The sequence below is a fragment of the Aythya ferina genome (genome assembly GCF_964211825.1).
Source record: "Aythya ferina genome assembly, chromosome: Z".
Lineage (NCBI taxonomy): Eukaryota > Metazoa > Chordata > Aves > Anseriformes > Anatidae > Aythya > Aythya ferina.
Window position 1 is genome coordinate 28100074 of NC_140299.1, and position 21638 is coordinate 28121711.

Genomic DNA, 21638 nt, shown 5'->3' on the forward strand with positions numbered 1-21638 from the left:
ATGCACAGTGGTCTACAGCTACAGAAGTCTGAAAGACTTGTCAAACTGAGCCCTTTCTTCCTTTTCTGTGAATAATTGCTCCCATTTCTTACACTTTGTTAATAACATAGGTGAAGTGGCAAGGCTTCCCAAACTCAGTTTTACAGAGCCCTGAGGTGACAGAGGCCACTGGAAATTTTTTTGACATACTGGTTTCCACTGAAAGCATATAAACAACACAACAGCAGGTCAAGGAGTGGGAATTAACTCCAAAAGTGTCATCATGAGGGCCAGAAGGTACAAACAGCAGAATTTCAGAGCTTCAGGGGCAGGGGACCGGTGAGGGTCATCCCAGCCTCAGTGCTAAGAGCAGCCAGCCAAGTGATCATGAGCAAGAATGAGTGACCATCTACGGTCAAGCCGTAGGCTCTCTGTTGTCATTGCCAATAAAGGTAGGATTCGTCAAGTTACTCTGAGAAGATGACGGTGGCTACATTCAGGGTGAAATAAGTAAAGAATCTTATGAATCTTACTCTCATGGACTAACTTAAAGCAGTAGTTATATCTCCATTATACCTCTGTTTCCTTTTTTTTTTCTTTGCAGATAAAAAGCATGGCTCAGTATGTTCACAATATAGAGAAACAGGACAACCCTCGAAGAAGCCGGTTCTCTGACCGTTTCAAAGATGATATTACCACCATAGTTAGTGTGGTTACTTCAGAGATTGCTGCACTTTTAGTCAAACCACAGAAGGTAAATGTATGAAATAAGCATCATGGCTGGTCATGTTACATTACACTAAGCTGTATTTAATCCTATTTTACCTTCAAGAGTGTCACAAGAATTAGACCAAAACTGAGGCTGTAGTCTTGGTGTGGGAGGGAATCCCTTTTCCTGAAGACAGGAAAGGTTGGACTCCCCCTTTCAGTAGCAGTGTTGCTTTATGTTTGGTTGTTCAGCCTGTGTGTGGCTTTTTTCTTTTATTCCCTTTTCCCATTACCCTCAATCCTACTGCATAGCCCTTCTTTCTATGTTTGACTTCCCTGGTTGTAACATGAATGCAATGTACCTCCTGAGGTCTGCAAAACCTAGCCATGAGTGATATAACCCCAAATATCTCTGAAGATGCATTGGTCACATGAAACTCAAAGACAAGAAATAAATGTAAAACCCATGTAAGTCTTTCTCCCGGTATATTTTAACGTTCCATTAATATAACAGATTATTAAAGCTAAAGGGATCATGAAATGCAATTTGTAATTCTGTGATTCTGTGATTCTGTGATCAGTACTGTTAACTGGCATCACTGATGCCACTCCCCACTGGCCATTACATAAAGTGAAGGCCACAGATACCCAGTGGGTGACTTTTGTTCACTCTGTTGTTGCAGCTGGTTTATTTTCATGCCCCAGAGCTGCCAAAGCACTATGCTGGCAGGGCAGTACGTTCTGCCACAGGGCAAACCAGGCTGGAAAGCTGACCTGGTCAATTACTGCTCAACCAGCTTGGGTCCTCAGTCCAGTTCTCCACCTGTGCCCAGCTGTGCTGTCAAGCGGCTGAAACTAGTGAAGGACCACAACCGGACAATTGAGGAGAGGGAATGGCATAGTTGACCATCACTGTCCACCAAAAAGTTGTTTCTGAAGTTATCAGCCTTTGTTCCACTCCATCCTTTGGTGTGCTACTGTGATGGCCACGTGCAGGGAAAGCATTTCATGGAAATGTTCACTTAAGGCATCAGTGATTTTTATTTATTATGTTGTGTGATAAAAAATTGCTACATTAAAATGTTTTAATAGAACTGTAAGTTTTGCCAATATATTAGTATTTTACGGCTTTTTCATGAGAAATACACGAGTTTTTATGGACTGTTAAATCAATTCAATTTTGATTGAGTATACAGAGCCTAATTATATGTTAAAATCTTACTGCAGTGTTTGTAGAATTAAGGTTGATGATTAGTTGTACAGAACAGCAGGAGCTGATACTTGTCTGCTTTTTAAACCCATGAAGTTATAATCTGTATGTTTCGATACATGGTTGGTCATGTTAGATTCAACTGAGGTTTAGAATACCCTGTAAGCTGGTGGGAAACTATTTTTTCAGCACAGTTGAAAAATATTTTGCAGTGTAAATTCATATCATAATATATATATATATATATGTTCCTGAAAAGCAACAGAAAGGTTGAAAAATGAAAAATTAAGTCATAAGCACCCTGAGGTGCTGCACACCTGCTCTCACTAGTCAGAGATAACAGTAGCAGTAACATTTTTTGCAGTCATCTCCTGTCAGTCTTCAGTTAACCCACCTGAGGGCTATGAGCATTAAGCGCGGGCAGACCCCTTGGGCACCTCCACAAATTCTTCTTGGTGAACAACATATGCTACTGAGCTATTATAATTTAAACTGATATGTTTGGAATAATTGTACCCTTGTTTTAGAGTGTACGTGGAGTTCTTTGTGTGCCTGTGGTAATCAGGCCAATTGTAAATATAAAGGAGTTTAGTTGCCAAGTGTTAGAACCCACAGGTTTATCTTAGAGATAATGTTTTTCTGATCAGCTTTAAACATGAAATTTCTAAACAAAGTACTTGGCATTCCATCGGTATATCCAGAGAATATTTTTATTAATAATATTTTAAAACAATATGTTTCATACCTAAACATTTTTTGCGGCGAGGAGAGGCGAGGAGAGGCAAGGCAAGGAGAGGCGAGGAGAGGCGAGGCGAGGCAAGGAGAGGCGAGGAGAGGCGAGGCGAGGCAAGGAGAGGAGAGGCATATACAATTTTTGAGCTGTTAGGTAGTTCAGAACTGGTTTCAATTTCCATTTCAGTGTTGTCAGCCCAAAGGTTTGCAAAGATAAACTTGGTCATTCTTCCTATTCCAATTTTTCTCTGAAAGCAGAAACAGTTGAAATCATTTACAGGAGTGATTCTGCATAATTCTAACAAGATCATGTAAACTAGGGAAGTGAAACAATTTGTCCAGTCTATTCCATGACATGTTTCTGGGAGCTGTCCCCTGCAGTATTTTTCAGTGATTCTAAAAAGTCTTCCACCTTTGAAGGTGACATTTATATGAAGGTGACATGACATTTATAAATCATAACTGTCTTTCCCCTTCTCTTTCCCCACCCCCTTATTTTTTTAAAGGAAAGTGAACAAGCAGAAAAAATTAATATCAGCTTGGCATTTTTCCTGTATGATCTTCTTTCTTTAATGGACCGAGGATTTGTGTTTAATCTCATCAAACATTATTGTAATCAGGTATGCATCATGCGTGATTGGGATTGTGCTTGGCTTATTGCCAGTCTTGTGTTCTGTTCTGTTTGATTCATTTATCCATCAGGATCCTGTGAGTTGTGTTAAAGGGTAAGGTAATTTTCCTATTCCTACTGCATATACAGAGAGTTTAAACCTCTTGATTTGTGGTCTGCAGGAAACAAAACAAAACAAAACAAAACAAAAGAGTAGAAGTTAGGATTATTTTAGAAATGCCATACTTTACACTGCTGCAGGGCATCCATGGGCTACTTTTCTTCCCTTTCTTTTTTACATCCCTTAGTAGCAGCCCTTGTGATCCTCAAGGCCTGCAGAGTATACAGAGCAGCTTTGGTCTCTCACTAAAACATTGCTGTTATAGGCAATTTTTAGATTTGGGAGGTTCGACCAAAATCATCCACCTCTGTCTTCTTGCTTTACAAGTGTTGTGGTTTATCCTAGCTGAAACCAGGACAAAAAAACTCCAAAAAAAAAAATTAAAAATAAATTATGTTTTCAGGGTAGTAGTATGAAATTATTTGTTATATTTGAGTTGGAAGGTTTTCCTTCTTTCTAGTGAATCAATATACCTGCTGCAGATTTTCTGCCAAAACAAGGCAAAGCTGTCAGCTAATAGGAGATGGGAGAATTCAAGGTGTCTGCCACCCCAGTTTTGTATAGTATGTGCAAAACCCGACTAATATCAGTATTATTATGAAGGGGCATCACAAGACCACTGGTGCTGTGTGCTGACTAGCTGGCCTTTTGATGAATTTGCCACAGACTCAGCAAAGTGTTGTTTGATTTTAATCTTGTTATGTAAAAGGGAAAAAGTATTATGTGTTTTTCTTCTGGGAGGGAAAAAATAAATGACAGTCTCTTGGGAAGTTGGGAAGTCAGCCAGAAGGGAAAAAAAAACATCACCCACCATTCCAAACAAACACTGCCTAATGGATGGAAACAGTGGTTAGGTACAGGGAAACACTGAGCATTTTAATGCATGCTGGGCTATTTGGCTACTTCTGTTAAATTGGCTGATTCTGTTTCAGGAAGGAGGATATTTTACTGCATGGTAATTTAAATAGCAAACACCAGTCACGAGGCACATTTTTTGGTTTGTTTTTCTAGCTCTCAAACAAGCTGAATTCACTCTCCACCCTGATTTCTATGAGGCTGGAATTCCTGAGAATTCTCTGCAGCCATGAGCACTACCTCAATCTGAACCTCTTCTTCATGACCTCAGCCTCTGCTCCAGCATCCCCCTCCCCCTCTTTGTCCTCCCAGGTAGGCATCCCTCAGGCAATGGTATGTGGACTTCACCTGAACAACGAATGTAGAGAAAGATTTCTGTTGCTCTGTATTACTCTGCTTAGGTTAGAATTACTCAGCCACCACTGGATCAGGAAGAACAACTTCCTTCTTGTAAGAAAAGGGGCAAAAGAGTAAAGACTAAGGAGTGCTACTGCAAAATTTGACCTACGCAAGTTAAAACTTAGTATGGGACAGATATATTTGTGGTAATTCTTCAGCATAATTCTAGAAACATGTAAGTAGGGAATGACTGTTAAGGTAGACATACAAGGTCTAAAAAGAACATGACTCTGAAGCTACAGAGCTTATTTCTAGGCACACCTATATTCCACACACACACAACCACAAATATATATTTCAATATCAGTGTCTGGAGACATTATGGAAAATTGTGCATGTGGCAGTGCACAGCAAACTTTCAGTGCATTTGCCTTCTAGCTGAAGTTCCTGTTCTCCAGGTGGATGAAGGTGCTAGCACTATGTGAGTTAGTGACTAAACCACTGTAATTTTCAATATCATTGAAAATGTTTCTGTTGAGCTGTAGTGTTGTTCAGAGAAGGATTATCATTCTTTCCATGTTAAATAGCAGTGGTCTTTTCTTGGACTCCTCCCTACCCCATAGTACAGAATATGCTATGACTTTGCCAGTGATTTCTCTGAGTAATGGAGCAATTTAAATTTGTGGTTTCCTCTTCAAGTGTCATTGCTACAAATATGCTACATCTCATACCTTAAGGGTTCTGACAGGTCAATAATAGTAAATAACATTTTCTTGGAGTTTCTCCTGGTCTTGAAATCAAAGCATGAAAGTCCCAGAGTTTTGTTTAATGCTAATCCTGAATGTCAAAGGGTTAGGATAGGGGTCCACTGCTTGTGGAGGTAGGGGAAATCAGCATAGCTCTTGCAACTAGTTCTAGCAAATCAAAGCTGGGTAGGCACCAATTTGATCATTCTTTCCTTCAAGCAGCATCAACTCTTTTTCTCCTTTAGGAGTAACTTGTGAAGTGCAACCTACACAAATAAATAAAGCTTCCGAGAACCTTGCATGATTTAATACAATAGCTGACCATCCTTGCAATAATTCTGACCTGTCTGCAGGAATGCTACGTAACTACAGTTAGATTTTCAGTAAGAAATGGGGCTTTGTGAATAAATCTTTTGGAATTCCTGGAGAGTAGCCAAATTCACTTTAAGTGGACGTTCTTCACCTTAGTTTTATACCACACAAATAAATCACATCCAGTGCTTGTCTGCTTGAGGTTTAAATGGGAGTAGGTCGAGCTATGTGGATCCAAAATACAGGGCTTCTCAGAGATGTGGGTTTCATTTGATCCAGTATGCTGGAAGACATCTTCCATGATGTGGTATACTGCTTCTCCATGTGTTTGTTTTCTGGGACTATTCCCAGGTGACTGACAGAAATACTGGGGAGAATATTGAACAATATAAATTAAAAGCAAATTTTGGACTCATAAACCCCAGTAGCTGCACTGTGGAGTTGAGTCTAAGAGTTATGCTCACCTGATCAGGGGATAAAAGCATTTTAGGTGACCTATGGCACCTATGATTGGAGAAGCTAAAAAGTTCACAACACATATATAGCAGCAACTTTCCATTCCTGGACTGGCCATATATCAGTCATAGTCATAAGTTACAGCAGTTTGAAGGCTGCTCTAAATTATGCCTGCTGCCAGCTAGCTCAGTCAAGGATTTCCAGGGTGAAAGGAAACACTGTTCACATAACCTTCCTGACCTTACTTCCATGGTAGACATTGTGGATGCTGAAGAGTGCAGAGCTTCTGATTTCCAAAGTCCCCTTCATCTGCTCTGCAACAGTAAGAGCCATGAAGAATCCTGAACATGGAGAAAATTCTGACTTTGTCTCCTACCCAAACTGATAAACACAGTGTAGGAATTTTATGTCTCAAAAAATGTCAAATGAGTTTCTGATTTGTGCAGATGGATGCTTTTTTATTTCACTCCCAGGTATTTTCCTCCAAAATGACCGAACTTCTTTTAATGTCTGTACTTCTCTGGTAGGATATTTTGTTGTCTACATGGACTGTCCTACAACATTTTTAAGAAAGTTTCATTTCAGTGATCATCCTTTAACTACTTCTAATATACTTCTGCAGAACTCTAGCTCCTGCTCTAGTTTCCAGGACCAGAAAATTGCTGGTATGTTTGACCTCTCATCAGAATACCGTCAGCAGCACTTTTTGACTGGCTTACTCTTCACAGAATTGTCAGCAGCACTGGATGCAGACAGTGAGGGGTAAGTATCCTAATCTGAAACTTTTAGAATGGAACGCTGTTACACTATTACTACTGGCTAGGACATAGTTTAACTACAGGTTAGTCCTGTTTATCCCCTGGATGCATTGAATATATCATGGCAATGTTGGCTGGAGTTATGAGAAAGAATATTTTCTGTCTTTGGCACAGAGTGGGTGAGTCCTGCAAAGCTTATTTGGTGCTCCCTCCATAAAGAAGCACTACTGCATGAACCTTCCTAAAGGTTCATATAAAAATGTAGTGGATGTTTAGATACCCACTACAGACGTTCTCACAAATATTAACAAATCAGTCATTATGAAGAAAAATGATGGTGGAGAAAGGGAAACAAAAGAATGGTCTTCACCATCTTTAAATGAGTCACTTTGTAACACAGCAATAAAACAGTCACTGCTTTATCTGTGGTATGTTGATTGCAGTGAGTGCGAAAGTACTATTTGCTGCAGCATTGTTGGCTAAATAAGCAGACAGATCACAGCTTAAGATTTCAGTTGCTTTCCTCTCTAAAACAGAACTGCATTTGTCTAAGCTTAAGAGTTTAGATTAACTTTCTTCAGGATCTGGTGCTTATCTTTAAGCATCTCTCTTTGCCATTTTGAATTTTTATGAAATGCTTTGAAATACTTGGGTGCTCTGAACTGACTTGGCCTCGTAAGACAGCTATCTTTTGCAGGGAACATGTCTCTCTGCTCAGAGTGGATGTTATTCTATAGTAAATATTGAGGTATTAATTTGTTCCTTCTACCTTCTCCTTGTTTCTTAAATCTTTGATCTAAAAATAATTTCTGCATAATTCATTAATGGAGCTCACGGCTATTTTTTGTGTTAACAGGATTAGCAAGGTACAAAAAAAAGCTGTCAGTGCTATCCTTAGCCTGCTGAGTTCCCATGACCTAGACCCACGTTGCTCCAAAAAAGAGGTGAAGATTAAAATTGCAGCTTTATACCTCCCTTTGGTTGGTATTATTTTGGATTCACTGCCACAGCTCCATGATTTTACAAGTAAGACCCTTACTCGTTTGTCTTTTTCAGGCTCTTCACAGAATCACAATGGTTTGGGTTGGAAGGGACCTTCTAATTCTACCCCCCCTTCCATACATACCTACATACATGCAGGTACACCTCCCAGCAGATCAGGTAGACTCTAGTAGCTTGTCTAAACAATCTGACTTAAACATTTAAAAGTATACCCTAAGCGCTGAAATTCCCCATAGTTCAGCAAGGTTGAATATTTCTTTACTTCCAAGTAAACAGGGTTTTTAAAGACAGGAAAAATTTAAATGTCCTCACTCCATGAACAAACAATAGGCCAGAGATATATATCTGTAGAATCTTGCAAAAAGATTTTGCAAGAAATATTGAGATACAGATAGGTTTAACAGACAGTGGGAAAGAAAACAAGAATGATAGGGACATTGCATTACGTCACAATTAAATAAATTGGATTGTATACCTTCCACATTTTTCTATTGCTCTTTAGGGTTATTAACATGATATCGAAATTAATCTCCAGTAAATTTAACTATCAGTCAGGAAATATGTTCTTATTACCTGTTATAACTTTAAACTTTGCCCTATATTATTAAGCCTTTTAATAAATTTTTATCTAAGTACTTCCTTCTGTTTTTCTACAAGTATGCTCATATGAAGCTGCTCAGAATGACAATTTGACTGTTTATTTGAGAGTAGATCTTTGCAACTTGGAAAACTACCTCTCACTTTCATAAAAATAAAATAAAGAAGACTACAGAGAATAAAAAAGGTGTAATCTTTGAAGAACATACTTTTGTCACTGGTTCTGAAAATATTTTGCATTTTGATGTCTGGACAAAACAATTAATACTATGAATGTATTATTGAGCACTTTCAGTCTAATAACATAAAAGCATTTTTTACACATAGTTTAATCAGGTCTCACTGCATTCTTCTAATATAAGTATTGTCCTTATGCCACAGATGAAAAGGAGTCAGAGTGAAGAAGCCCAGCTGTACTGATATGGCTAGTTTTTAGAGTGCCTTTCATTTTGAATACCTGCAGTATCAGAGGTTGTTGATCTTGTTCTGAACACAGAGACTGGCTGGTTTCTCTGAAAACCAGTTCTTGCAAAACAGAACTGGACACTCAGAATCAAATGAGATTTTTATGAAGCTTGGTTATAACTAACATCATTTGCTGAAAATTGATTTCAATAACTTGAAGGGAATAGAAGCAGCCAAATAACTGAAATTAAACTTGTCTTTTAACCCGCAGGAAAAATTGCCTGTGTTAGGTGTTAGCAGACTTAGTTACTTTGCTGAATATCCCCAAGTACAGGCATGGCATTTGCATTGATCCTTTCACCTGGAATAGACAGAAATTGAACATCTTTGGCTTAGTTTTGAACTTCAGAGCCAACCTCATGTTTGCTACTGCCTTTGCTTTTAATTCAGCTTCCACGAACACGTGGAGATTTTGGGGAATATCTCCTTTCCCTGTGTTTATTTGAACAATTTGACAGTTTTTGTGAGTGACCCCAAACAATTTTGCTAATGCTATGCCTCTTGCTACTTAGTGCATCAGCCAGACCAACAGTCTCAGGGAAGGAGGTGCCAAACATATTGTTAGGTAACCGCCTAATGGCAGACTGAAATGTGAGCAGCAACAACTGGATTGATGATGAAGTCCCAATTGAATGTTTCAAATCTAGTTTCAGATGCACGCAGTGGAAAGGGACGCACAGGAAACCCAGAAGAAGAACAAGATTCTGCAGGTGCAATCAATCAAAATGTGGCGCTTGCCATTGCGGGGAATCAGTTCAGCCTCAGGAGCTCTGGAATATCGCTGGCATCCTTGGTACGTCCAGGGCTCTGCCAGTCTCCTTTTTTGCATATGTTTTCATCTTTGTATTCTTTTTTATGACTAATAACTACAGTCATAATAAATTGTTTTCTTCTTTCCTCCATGAATGCTTTGTATTCCTCCTGTTGTCCCCTACTCTTCTGTTCCAATCTTCTAATCGCCTCTTCACCATAAGTGGTTCCATTTTTTTCTTCTGTGTGCCTATTGTTATCTTCACACCCAACCTAGTCACATTTTGACATCAGCAAATGCTACTATAACTTCCCATCTCCCACCCTTCCACCTCCCGGTCCCAGTCTCATCTAAATCCATGGATTTAGGGCTCTGGATCCATCTTTTCATAGAACTATGTAATATCTGAGTTGGAAGAGACCTACAAGGATCATCAAGTCCAACTCCTGGCTCCACACAGGACCACCCAAAAATCAGACCATATGTCTTAGGGGGTTGTCCAAACACTTCTGGAACTCCAGCAGCCTCAGTGTCCTGGGGAGCCTGTCTCAGTGTCTGACCACACTCTTGGAGAAGAACCTTTTCCTAACATCCAGCCTGAACCTCCTCTGTCACAGCTCCATGCAGTTTTTCTCTATAAATCTTTTTCTTTGTGATTGCTTTTGTCTTCTGTGCAATTTGGCTGATGCAACTAAGAAGAGGGGACTAAACAGTTACGGAATATATGCTTACATTAGTCTAAAGAAATTAAAATACAGTCATCTAACAACAGTGGTTCTGTGCTTCTGTCTTTCATGTACATACAACTAGACCTGCTGTCACTAATACGCATGCATAGATTTCAAACATGCAGTTAGTATAACCTGAAAGAGGTTAAACTTACTGAAGACCAACCTTGAGATTTTACTCCACTGAAATTTAAGTAACATTACTTCACTTGAATATCTTCCCTCTTCTTTTTCTTCTTTCAACTGACATTTACCTTATCTGCTTCCAGCCCTACAGACAGAGTGCCACATTAGGTCCTGACACCACTCGCAATCTTTTGATTTGTTTCCTCTGGATCATGAAAAACGCTGATCAGAATCTAATACAGAAATGGATTGCAGACCTTCCATCCATGCAACTGAACAGGATTTTAGACCTCCTTTTCATTTGTGTTTCATGCTTTGAGTATAAGGTAAGTGAAACATAGCCTGATTTTATTGTCACGTTTGTTTGTTTGTTTGTTTGTTTGTTTTTCCTTCTGGCTGTCCAGGGGAAATTGTTATTGGCAAGTGTTAAATTAGTTCTTGTCTAATCTACACTACAAATGGATAAATTAATTCAGACAAAATAACTGACACCAACATTCAAACATAATGCCATCAAAACCTTTGAGGGCATCTTATAAAGTTGGTTTATTATTTTTTGTATTATTACCCTTATCCTGGCAATTTGAAGGCTATTTTAGGTGGGTAATACACACACAGTATTTACTAGTTACTAGTAAATTACAGTATTGGCTAGTTACTAGTATTTTTTAACCATGAAGGAATGTAAGCAATTGAAGCTGTCACTACTGGAGCTGTTCTCTTTATGCACTACCCATTTAAAGCAAGATCTTGGCAGATGACCCTTCAGCGAAGGGTTGGGTCTGGACATCAGTACTCTCCTCTCTGAAAGAGCCTGTCTGAAATAGGTCAAAAAGCTTTCTCTCTGTGCTTTGATTCCTCTCTCTGTAACACTGAGCTACATGTTTGTGTTTATTAACAGTATATATACTACATCCTTCCTCATCTGCAACCTTTAAGTATATTTGCCAAGCTTTGTATAGTAGTCTATGACATTCGCCTGCTGTCCAAATCTTTCCTGTTGTCTCTGGTTCTGGTGGTGTAACCTGGACTCATGCTGAAAGATGGTAGCACTGATGGTGATTGCTTTGACTTTACTTTCAGGGCAAACAAAGCTCAGATAAAGTTAGCACCCAAGCACTCCAGAAGTCCCGAGACGTGAAGGCCCGATTAGAAGAGGCTTTATTGAGAGGTGAAGGAGCCAGAGGAGAAATGATGAAGCGCTGCAGAATACCAGCTGGTACTTCATGCTCCCTTTCCCCAATGCCTTTTGACAGGATCTCAAGAGGTTGTAGATGTAAATATGTTTGTTGAATTTCATAGAATCATACAATCATTAAGGTTGGAAAAGACCTCCAAGATCATGTGGTCCAACCATCACCCTACCACCACTATCACCCACTAAACCACGTCCCTAAGCACCACATCCAGCCTTTCCTTAAACATCTCCAGGGATGGTGACTCCACCACCTCCCTGGGCAACCCGTTCCAATGCCTGACTGCTGTTTCTGAGGAGAAATATCTCCTCATTTCCAACCTGAAGTTTCATGAAACCTGTGTTTTATGCACACTGCCTGTTCTCATCCTTATCTTTTCCTCCCACAGTCCTTTCTCTTTCCCAGCATTTTATTTTGCTGTGGATAAAAATATTACTAGTTTTTAACTATGCAACAGGTAGCTAGGACTGGCCTCTTCTCAGGTGAAAAATATGAAGGCAAACAAAAAATGTGAAGTTTTTCTGACAAATTGTTGTTAATCAAGAACTATGAAATAGTGTCAGGATTATAAGTGAGAACAAGTTGTTTGTAGCAAAAAAAAAAAAAAAGTTTAATTTAATAAATTGAATAATTCTTTTTTTTTGGTCTTTGAAGACAGCTGTACACAAGCTGATGTTCTAAAAATCCTAGGTGAAAAAATGATCCTGTCCTTTTGCTAGAGCCCTGAGGCCATAAAATCAAATGAGTCTAACAGACTGTTTCAGACATGTAGCTCTTTCTTTCAATGAGCTGCTAGATTTCAGGTGTCCCTCTTTCCTTTAATCTCACTGATATATATTGCACTTTTAGGGAATGACAGGTCAGCAGGGCTAAATGAAAACCTGAGGTGGAGAAAGGAGCAGACTCACTGGCGGCAGGCAAATGAGAGACAAGATAAGTAAGTCGTTTAGTAAAAATATATTGTTTTTATCAGAACCAAGCTTTTTATTATTATTATGTTTTGTTCTTTCTCACAGGGTTGTTGTATTGCAAAATCAGCAGTCTCAATCCTTTCACTCCTCTGTCAAAGGGAAAGAAATAGAAAATGTTTATGTAGTAAAGGTATCCAGCTGTTGCTGTGGCACAACAAAAAGATCACAAATGCTTGAATGAGATGTTTAAATCACTATGCATTTTTTCCTTTTGATACCAGAGTGAGAAACACTAGTCATTGGTACATGTTATATCAAATACTCCACAGAGGCTTGCTATGATGCTTACTTTGGTGCTGCTATAGCACCTCACTGTGTTTAACACTGTGATATAAGTTTTGCCACATTTAAATAAGTTGAGCTAGGTTTGATGTGCTGTGTTAATGGGAGAGTTATTGGCAGGAGTAGGGGAAGGTGATTCCGCAGTGAACATTTTTCTTGTTGCAGTTTGTAAGTTATGATGTACCAATACATTTCACCTTTTCAGCACTTGTAGTAAACAAGTGAGTGTCTAGGCTTATTGAAAACCATATTTTCAAGAAAGATTTTCTACCAACAGTATTTTCACAGGGTATGTGCTAAGTTTCTATAATCATGGAGCTCATTGCTTTTCCCTAAAGAGGCTGTGCATAGATCGTTTTTCATAGATACTTGCTCAAATTTTGACTATCTGACACACAATTGCCTCTCACCAGTCCAGCTGCTCTGAGCTCCCATGATACCCTTCAACGTGTGTGAGCTTGGACTGAGAATACTGGGTTGTGCTCTGCTCAGCAACTGTGTTGCTGCCACGTAGCATTCATCTGTGATTATCACACACATTTTTAACACAAAAATTGTTCATTAGGAATTTATTTGAACCTTAAAAGAGTAATCCTTCTGCTGTCTGTCCAAGACTGGAAGAGGTGCAGATCTTGTGAGGATATTCTTACTTTGCCTTGAAAGCAGCTTGCTTTCTCCCAGTTTCACTGAAGCCAGAGCAAGCCAGTCCTCAAGCAGCAGCTCTACAATATCTATTTGTATTGGTTCAGTTAAACCACTTAAATTACAAATTCTGGTAAATAAGTAAAGCTCTGCATGTTGTCAAGGCACTTCTGCTTCATTGCGCTTGTGACTATGGTATGTGAGATCTTTGCTCTCGTCCTTTGTGCATCTCCATAGAGTACCTCCTGCTGGTAAGGTGTTTGCAGGGCATATGTGGAATAGTGAGTTTGCACTTGGCCACTCAGCCTGTTTCTCCTTGAGCCCAGCGTGGGCTGGGATGGCAGCAGCTGCAGATATAAGCTAAGTGTGGTGTCAAAGAAGATCCATTCAGCGTGGTTACTGTGTAAGACTGTGTGCTTGCTGGAAGTGGTTCAAAGGGCTATGTTTTTTGCTTGATTTGTTAAGTTGTTACTCATATTTAGCAATCCACGGCCAGCTTCTTGTCAGGCCCTTCTGTTCTTCATTGCTTTGAGTCACTGTAATTAATAACTGTACTATTGTCGTGACTTCCTGTCCTGGCCCTCTCCAGATTTACCTGGTTGTGCCCCAAAGAATGGCTCTTTACTTTTCTGGTTTTCTTTTTGGGTGCGACTCCACTGGGCAGAAAGGAGAAGCAAACATAGCAGAAAAGCCACAGATTATGAACTCACTCAGAAGTGCGGTTTTAAGACTGTTCATCTATCCAAGAAACACACCTTTGGGTGCACTTGGCCCAAGTCAGAGCAGCTCTAATCTCAAGCTTTAAAGAGTAGCTTCAGGCCATGCAATAGCCCATTTCTGAGTGGTTTAGGAGGTAGAATAAAATCTCCTCTTTGTGTTTATGGCATGTCTGAAAGTACAGTTGTTAGGAGTTGAGCCCCAAGCTCAGAGTGCTCAGCTGCAGGGGAGCTGTGTGACAGATCTCATCCTTAGGTCTCAACTAAAACGTTGTCACATTGCCATACTTTCTGTCTTAGGGAAGTGCTTCAGACCTCTCTTAGGTGGTCTGTGGCGCTGCTGCACTGACCCTGCAGCCATGGGACCTGCTGTCTTGTATTGTCAACAATTCCAAAAATCAGCTTTCTTGAGTTCTTATATTAAGTACTGCTGCTGTGGCACTGAAGCTGCTATGGCACTGAAGCTGTTTCCCCTCTGCCAAATGCAGCTTTCTTTCCTTTTTTTTTTTTTTTTTTTTTTTTCTCTCCATTTTGGGTTTTCATGTCCTGCTGATGCATTCAAAAATATCTGCCTAGGTTATTGAGCAATGGAGTGTGATATTGAGGGTAGAGTAGCCAATAAGGAAGCATCAGCATCTATTTGACCTATCCAGTGGACTATTTTTCAGGTGTTCCCTTTAGAACTTGTAATCTACAGTATCAGCTCTCCTCATTTGACACTGGTTCTTAAGAAACACTGCTGAACACTGTTTTCATTGTTTGCTCTTACAGGATCATTCAGAATACCATCATTCATATTTTGCTTTTTTTTCGATAGAAGTTAATCTAATTCCTGTGATACTTGCTGTGTGCTTTAATTCGAACTCCTTTTTGTAGGACAAAAGCAGAGCTAGATCAAGAAGCTCTGATTAGCGGAAACCTGGCAACTGAAGCTAACCTGATCATTCTTGACATGCAAGAGAACATCATCCAGGTGGGAAACTGCAGAGCTGGCTTTGTACCAATCCCTGCTCCCTCAGAAGTCAGTGGAAGCAAGCTTTATATTCTTAGGCATTGCAAATTGTTTTCATTAAAGACCTCCTGTAAGCTTGTGTAATTGGGGTGGAGGAGTGGAGTGGAGAGGGTGAAGACAAGGATGAATGAATTCAAAGACAAAACTACTGCTTTACACTGTTGTCACAAGCACTTTCTACTATACAGCATTACACTAGTGTGAATGAAATGGAAAACTACCCCCTTGTCTTCAGCTGATGTGACCAACAGCTATTTCAGCTGTTTTACCATGACATGGGAGTTTGGAGAGGATGAGAAAAGAAAATTTTTCATTTATGTTAGGAATGTATCTAAAGTTATTAGTAATTTGTAACTGGGCTGGTGGCCAGCCTTAGGTCATACTTTGCCTCTCATGTGATCCTGTGAGAGAAAAGGATTTAGCCTTGACTCCCACAGAGTGCCTGATGCAGGAAAAGATCTTGCTTCTGAAAAGGATGTGCTGATGTTCCCCCCCTACAGCAATGTAAAGAACTTAACTTGCAGGAGTCAGATGAAGAAAAATTTCACAGTGGAACTGTGATAGTTAACTGTGCCGGGAAGGTATAGGAAAGATGCTCCAAATTCATGGGTATTGGAGTACTGTTGTTGGAGCAACATACATATTAATACATAGCAAAGAGAAAACTTTGTTCTTCAAAACTTGCTAGTTGAAAAGCATTTAGCAGATATAGTTGCGGTACCAGGCATGATTTTTGCATGACACTCCTCATAGAGCCTTGTGTTCCCAATATCCAGGGTGCTGGTTTGATCAGGGCATACCAGTATGCCTGTGTAGCTTGTAGGCCCAGGAAATGCATGAGGAAAAAGGCTGGTGCATGGCCAACAAGGAATCATTTCCTAATCCAAGGTGCATGAAAGACTGGACAGAAAGTGGACAGTGCTGCAAGAGTCACTGCAGAAGCTGGCTGAGCTTAAAAGTGCATTGGGGGTCTGTGGATGTTGAGAAATGTTGGAAACATTTTCACTCATCTTTCTGATCACTACAAAACTGTTTTGAGTTTCCTTTTCAGCAGATATTAACAAATTAAAAAAAAAAATCAAAAGAACCTGTGATCTCCAAGCTGCTGGATGTGTCTTGTGGACAGGATAGCAGAACAACCAATTCCTACATGCCAGTTCACTGCTGAATTACCTAATGCAGTTATTGTTGTTTTTCTCCTCCATGTGTAGGCAAGCTTTGCGGCAGAATGCAGAGACAATCTCTTGGGAGGAGTTTTGAAGGTCCTGGTAAATTCTCTTGGCTGCGATCAGAGCACCACTTATTTGACTCACTGCTTTGCTACACTCAGAGCACTCATTGCTAAGGTATGCTCTTGAAATACTTCTGTTTACATGCTTCCAGTCAAGTTATTATAGCAGTATTTCTAGAGCAGAGCTGTGTGCATCCACTCACCATTTTTCCTGTGGCATTCACATATATTCATATGCATATGTTTTGCATATGTAAATACCAATACCTGTCTGTAGGGACATGGAGGGACTTCTCCAGTTGTTGCAAGATTATTTCATTGCCCATAAAAAGTGGACTAACTGAATCAATAATAACTTGGTGGTTCTAGCAGTTTACTCTTAAATACAGAAAATTCACTAATAAAAAAAGGTTACAAAAAATCCATATAATGATTTTAAATATTTTTTATTTTAATTAGGAATCTTAACTCTAGGACTGCACAGATTCCATAAAGTAAAATGAGTTATTATATCATCAGAACCATTTTCCAATCTAAAATCTGGTAAAGATCTATTCACCTACAAAGAAAAACATTTCCAAAAAGGAAAAATCTGTGAAATGCTTTTTTCACCTAAACGTTCCAAAAAGGCAAATAATGAACAGGATACTCCTGTCCAATTAATGCCTGTCTGCTGTTAGATGCAGATTGGATGACAAAGCCTAATTATGGGGTATGTATATGAGCAGTTATGAAACTCATAATTATGTTTTCATTGTACTTTATCTTTGAAAGCTAACTTCCAATTAAAATAATGAATTTTGTGAAGCAATCGTTATTTCATTGAAATAGATCTTCCAGTTAAGCTGACTCAGTTCTTTATTTTATGAAGCAATCGTTCCAATTATTTCTGTTACACCTTAGGTATATAAATGTTATTTTATAAACAAATGAAAACGATAGAACCCTGTGCCATCAGGCTTGTAATATAAATTAGGCACAAACCACTGAGATAATCAAGTGAAGAAAGTTTGAGGACTGGGAAATACATGTAGTCCTGCAAATGAGAAATAACATCCTCACAATATGTTCACACAACTTTATCAATCCAGTTTATGTACATATGGTACTGGTGCATCTGTGCTGTGTACACTGACATTTCCTTAGGACAAACATCTTGTCTCCTGTGTTTGTTGTGTATGAGGTGCATTGAGGAGATGCTTTAAAGGAGGGTCTGGGTGAAAGCTGGGCAGTTGAAGTTTTGTGGCATACCGTAGGAGGAAGAACATGCTGGAGGGCTGAGGAAGGGTAGGGTGTTGATGCAAAAAGCTAGTAATTGCTCCTTATGTTTAAGGAAATATTTGCATGTTTCATCAACCATTATATATTCTGAAAATAACAACTCTCCATGCTTTTTATGAATTTTGCAATATTTGATCTTTCACAATCTTCTGGATCCATGGGACTCCATAAAAAAATTATTCTTTCTCCATCTGTTGCTCTTTATTTAAACATTAAGTCTATTTTCAAATCTTTCTTTTCTGTAAAAAGGCTTGGAAATGGAACCTACAGAGGCACAGAAATCAGATGTCTGTTTCAAAGGACATAAAATATCTTTTTTACAAATTTTAATCTTTGTCTGAATCCTATGATTTTTGTGTGCTAAGCACAAATTCACATTTTAATGGCCAGAAATGTGAGTAATGAATGATGTATTCTCTGTCTCCCTTAGTTTGGAGATTTCCTGTTTGAAGAGGAGGTGGAACAGTGTGCTGACCTGTGTCAAAGAGTTCTCCACCACTGCAGCAGCAGCATAGATGTTACACGGACTCAAGCGTGTGCTACTCTTTATCTCCTCATGAGATACAGCTTCAGCTCTACCAGTGTAAGATTCTGAGAACAGCAGTATGTTTTGTGACACCAATTTCCTGACCAAGTGAAAGTAAAACTTAAGTTGTGATAACACATGGGAAGCATCTGCAGATTAATATGTTGTGCTGTTTCACATATTTGAAGTCATAGAGGTGCCTACAAGTGTAGGGGAAAAATAGTTTTAATTATTGTTCTGTGTCTTGTTTAGGAAAATGTGATTTTATTTTTTTGTATGCAGTATCTGTAAATGCATTTTCAAACAGGCTTCTGTTAGCAAGGGCAAGACATGGTCTAGCGATTGGGCTGGGTAGGTCAGGTTGTTGTTTGGACTTGATCTTGAAGGTCTTTTCCAATGTAGATGATTCTACAATCCCATGATTCTATGGATAAACAACACTCTTCAGTTTTTCTGGTATTCTTTTTCACTCCTGTGTCAGAACTGCTTAAAACTAGACCAGTTCTACTCTAATGCAGTTACAGCCTCAGTAGAACAACTGTATTTTGTTATTAGTGTGAATTTTCCACTTGCCCTTTTGTATTGGGAACAGTAAACTAGGCTCTGATTCTACCCATGCATACAGAGCAAAATGCTTATTTTATGCATATAGACTCCTAATGTCCTAGCCTGTAAGGACATTCATTAGCATTTTGGATAGCATCTGATTTTACACAGTATTTTTCCTCTAGCTTTTACTTTTAAAGCTTTGAACATGTAAAAAGTGTTGGCTTTGCAGGAGCAGAATGTGCCTCTTAGACAGTTAACCAGCAAGGCATGGTATATTACCATGTGAAGCCCTCAGCGGCCTTTTGCTTCCCAGACTTGTTTCCAGAATTCCTACACAGTCCTGCTGCCTCTCCTTCTCTGTGGATGGCCTGACGTATACACCTGCTGACCTGTCCAGAAGGCAAAAAGAAAAGGGCTTCTGACTCTCCTCTGTCTGAAGCAAGCATACGTATTCCAAGGCACATTCTTGCCCCAAAGCATGGACACGTCAAAGTCAGGGTTTGCTGGTTCTTACTTGCAAAGTAGTGATTTTATCCACTCAGTGTGGGCAGGGGAAAGTGTGTTTGATTTATGCAGGAGACAGAGATATGTGAACTGATATGCGTGGTGTGGTGTAGCCATCATTCTCTTGTTTTTGTTTTTTTCTTCTGAAAGAATTTTGCAAGAGTGAAGATGCAGGTGACCATGTCACTAGCTTCTTTGGTTGGCAAATCACCCGAATTTAATGAGGAATTCCTTCGACGCTCCTTACGAACCATCCTGGCCTATGCAGAAGAAGATGTGGATATGCAGGCAACACCATTTCCCCTTCAGGTCAAATCTTTTGTGATATCTGTGGCTTTATATCAGAGCTTTCACACAGGAATGTGCTTGGAGCAAGAATCCAAGAATCTTGGTCTTCCGCAGTAATGAAAATAAGGATGCAGGATTTATTGCCTTAGCTTACCTCTTATGCAATAATAAGCAGGACAAAAGTGGAGGATGTAATTTTGTAGAATAAACTCTTGGAAATTTCCATTGGAATCACATTAGAGAAGTTATCTCTTAGCTTTGTGCACAGCTTTTTCCTAGACTCCAGCAGGAATTGTACACTATAAGAGTTTCCCAAGAAGGAATCTGATTAATTATGTTTTCAGACAAGTAGCACTGTGGAAACTTATCTCTGAATTTATAAGGCAGCAGTAGCAATAATGAAAAATACTTCAGACAAGTTCCAGGTACTTTGCTGAAATTCTTAAAATAACTTAGTTTGTGTTGAAGACTTACAAAAACACCTGCTTTGTTATCAGATCACAGTTCAAGTAAAGATGAACTAAATTAGCACGTCGGTTTGTAGTGTTTTACTTTGTTTAATTTTTTCCATTCAGAAATAAACTGATCACAGGGGTCCAACTCATTTTGATTCATCAAAATGTATGTATAAGATTTACTATGTCAGCAGTGTTTGCTCCATTGAGTAGAATTGGAAAAATACACCTAGTAGCAATTCAGCATCCTGTCATTTCCTTGGCTAAGAGGAACTAAATGGGAATAACTTATCATTTGGTGAAGATGCTGGTATTTTTCTAGAAGGGAAAAAAATGCCCGAGAAATTCATGTTGATCTTCGTATTACTGCAGGTAGAGGAACTGCTATGTAATCTGAACAGCATCCTGTCAGATACGGTGAAAATGAGGGAATTTCAGGAAGATCCAGAGATGCTCATGGATCTCATGTACAGGTGAATCCATTTACAATTGTTTCTGAGGAAATTCTGTACTGAGGTGAGCACAAGAGCTGTGTATGTTAGCAACAAGCTGTGGACAAAACCAATAGCTGTTCTGTATGTACACTGCCACTTCAGCACAGCTGGCCTCTCGCAGGGGCCCAGGCAGGATGGACAGTGTTGCAGTGGAGCCGTGGGAGGTGGCTGGTGGACATGGGCCTGGGGAAGGATGGGAGTCAGGGTCACCAAAGGGTCCAGGATTCAGCAATTTTACTCTCCTCATAATCTCTCTCTGTCCTGGTTCCTCTTCCCTAGTTATTTCTTTTGCCCAGTGCTCAGTGAATCATATTCACAGCATAAAGAGGTGTAAGCTTCCATTTAGCCCGGGTAGAGAATTGTAGAAGTCCTCTCTGTTATTAGAGAAGAAGAGATCAGTCATGTCTCCTTTCTTTCTCACATTGTTAGAATTGCCAAAGGATACCAGACATCGCCTGACTTGAGACTGACTTGGCTGCAGAACATGGCAGAGAAGCACACCAAGAGGAAGTGCTACACAGAAGCAGCCATGTGTCTTGTCCATGCTGCAGCACTGGTGGCCGAGTACCTCAGCATGCTTGAAGATCATAGCTATCTCCCAGTGGGCAGTGTCAGCTTTCAGGTAAGGAGAGGAGCCAAAGTTCTGACAGTATAAGGTTGGGGTGATCTATCATGGCGTGTGTATTTCTTCCTGTGTTAAAGCAGAGTAAGAGTGCATGTATGGATAGGAAAAGTTACAGTGAATCCATCAATACTTTTGATAGGTTGTGCTTATGATTTATCACACTCACTGATGAAAACTGGTACTGCAACATCTCTCTGTCTCTATTTTCTCTTTGCATCCTTTGGATGCTGTAATCTCATGTTTGCCAAATAGAACCCTTCTATTATCATATATCTTTTCCTAGGGTTGTTTCTTAATAACTACAGATGAATGTTTCAGCCTTCTTTCAGATAAGCTAGGTAATTGGAGCTACTGTGTTCTTTTAGATATGT

The 21638-nt window shown here is 39.5% G+C and overlaps 1 protein-coding gene across 3 annotated transcripts in view; it reads left to right on the forward strand.

Moving 5' to 3' along the window:
* Nucleotides 1–21638, forward strand: part of DOCK8 (dedicator of cytokinesis 8) — a 94942-nt gene that overhangs the window by 58751 nt on the left and 14553 nt on the right. For all 3 annotated transcript variants that reach the window (XM_084504714.1, XM_084504716.1, XM_084504715.1), the window contains 15 exons: nucleotides 584–733; nucleotides 3136–3249; nucleotides 4372–4527; nucleotides 6691–6830; nucleotides 7683–7852; nucleotides 9538–9683; nucleotides 10639–10821; nucleotides 11579–11714; nucleotides 12541–12628; nucleotides 15179–15275; nucleotides 16526–16660; nucleotides 18257–18409; nucleotides 19556–19714; nucleotides 20521–20621; nucleotides 21072–21264. In XM_084504714.1, coding sequence (XP_084360840.1) covers nucleotides 584–733; nucleotides 3136–3249; nucleotides 4372–4527; nucleotides 6691–6830; nucleotides 7683–7852; nucleotides 9538–9683; nucleotides 10639–10821; nucleotides 11579–11714; nucleotides 12541–12628; nucleotides 15179–15275; nucleotides 16526–16660; nucleotides 18257–18409; nucleotides 19556–19714; nucleotides 20521–20621; nucleotides 21072–21264 — 2121 coding nt within the window. The remainder of the gene's footprint in view (nucleotides 1–583; nucleotides 734–3135; nucleotides 3250–4371; nucleotides 4528–6690; nucleotides 6831–7682; nucleotides 7853–9537; nucleotides 9684–10638; nucleotides 10822–11578; nucleotides 11715–12540; nucleotides 12629–15178; nucleotides 15276–16525; nucleotides 16661–18256; nucleotides 18410–19555; nucleotides 19715–20520; nucleotides 20622–21071; nucleotides 21265–21638) is intronic.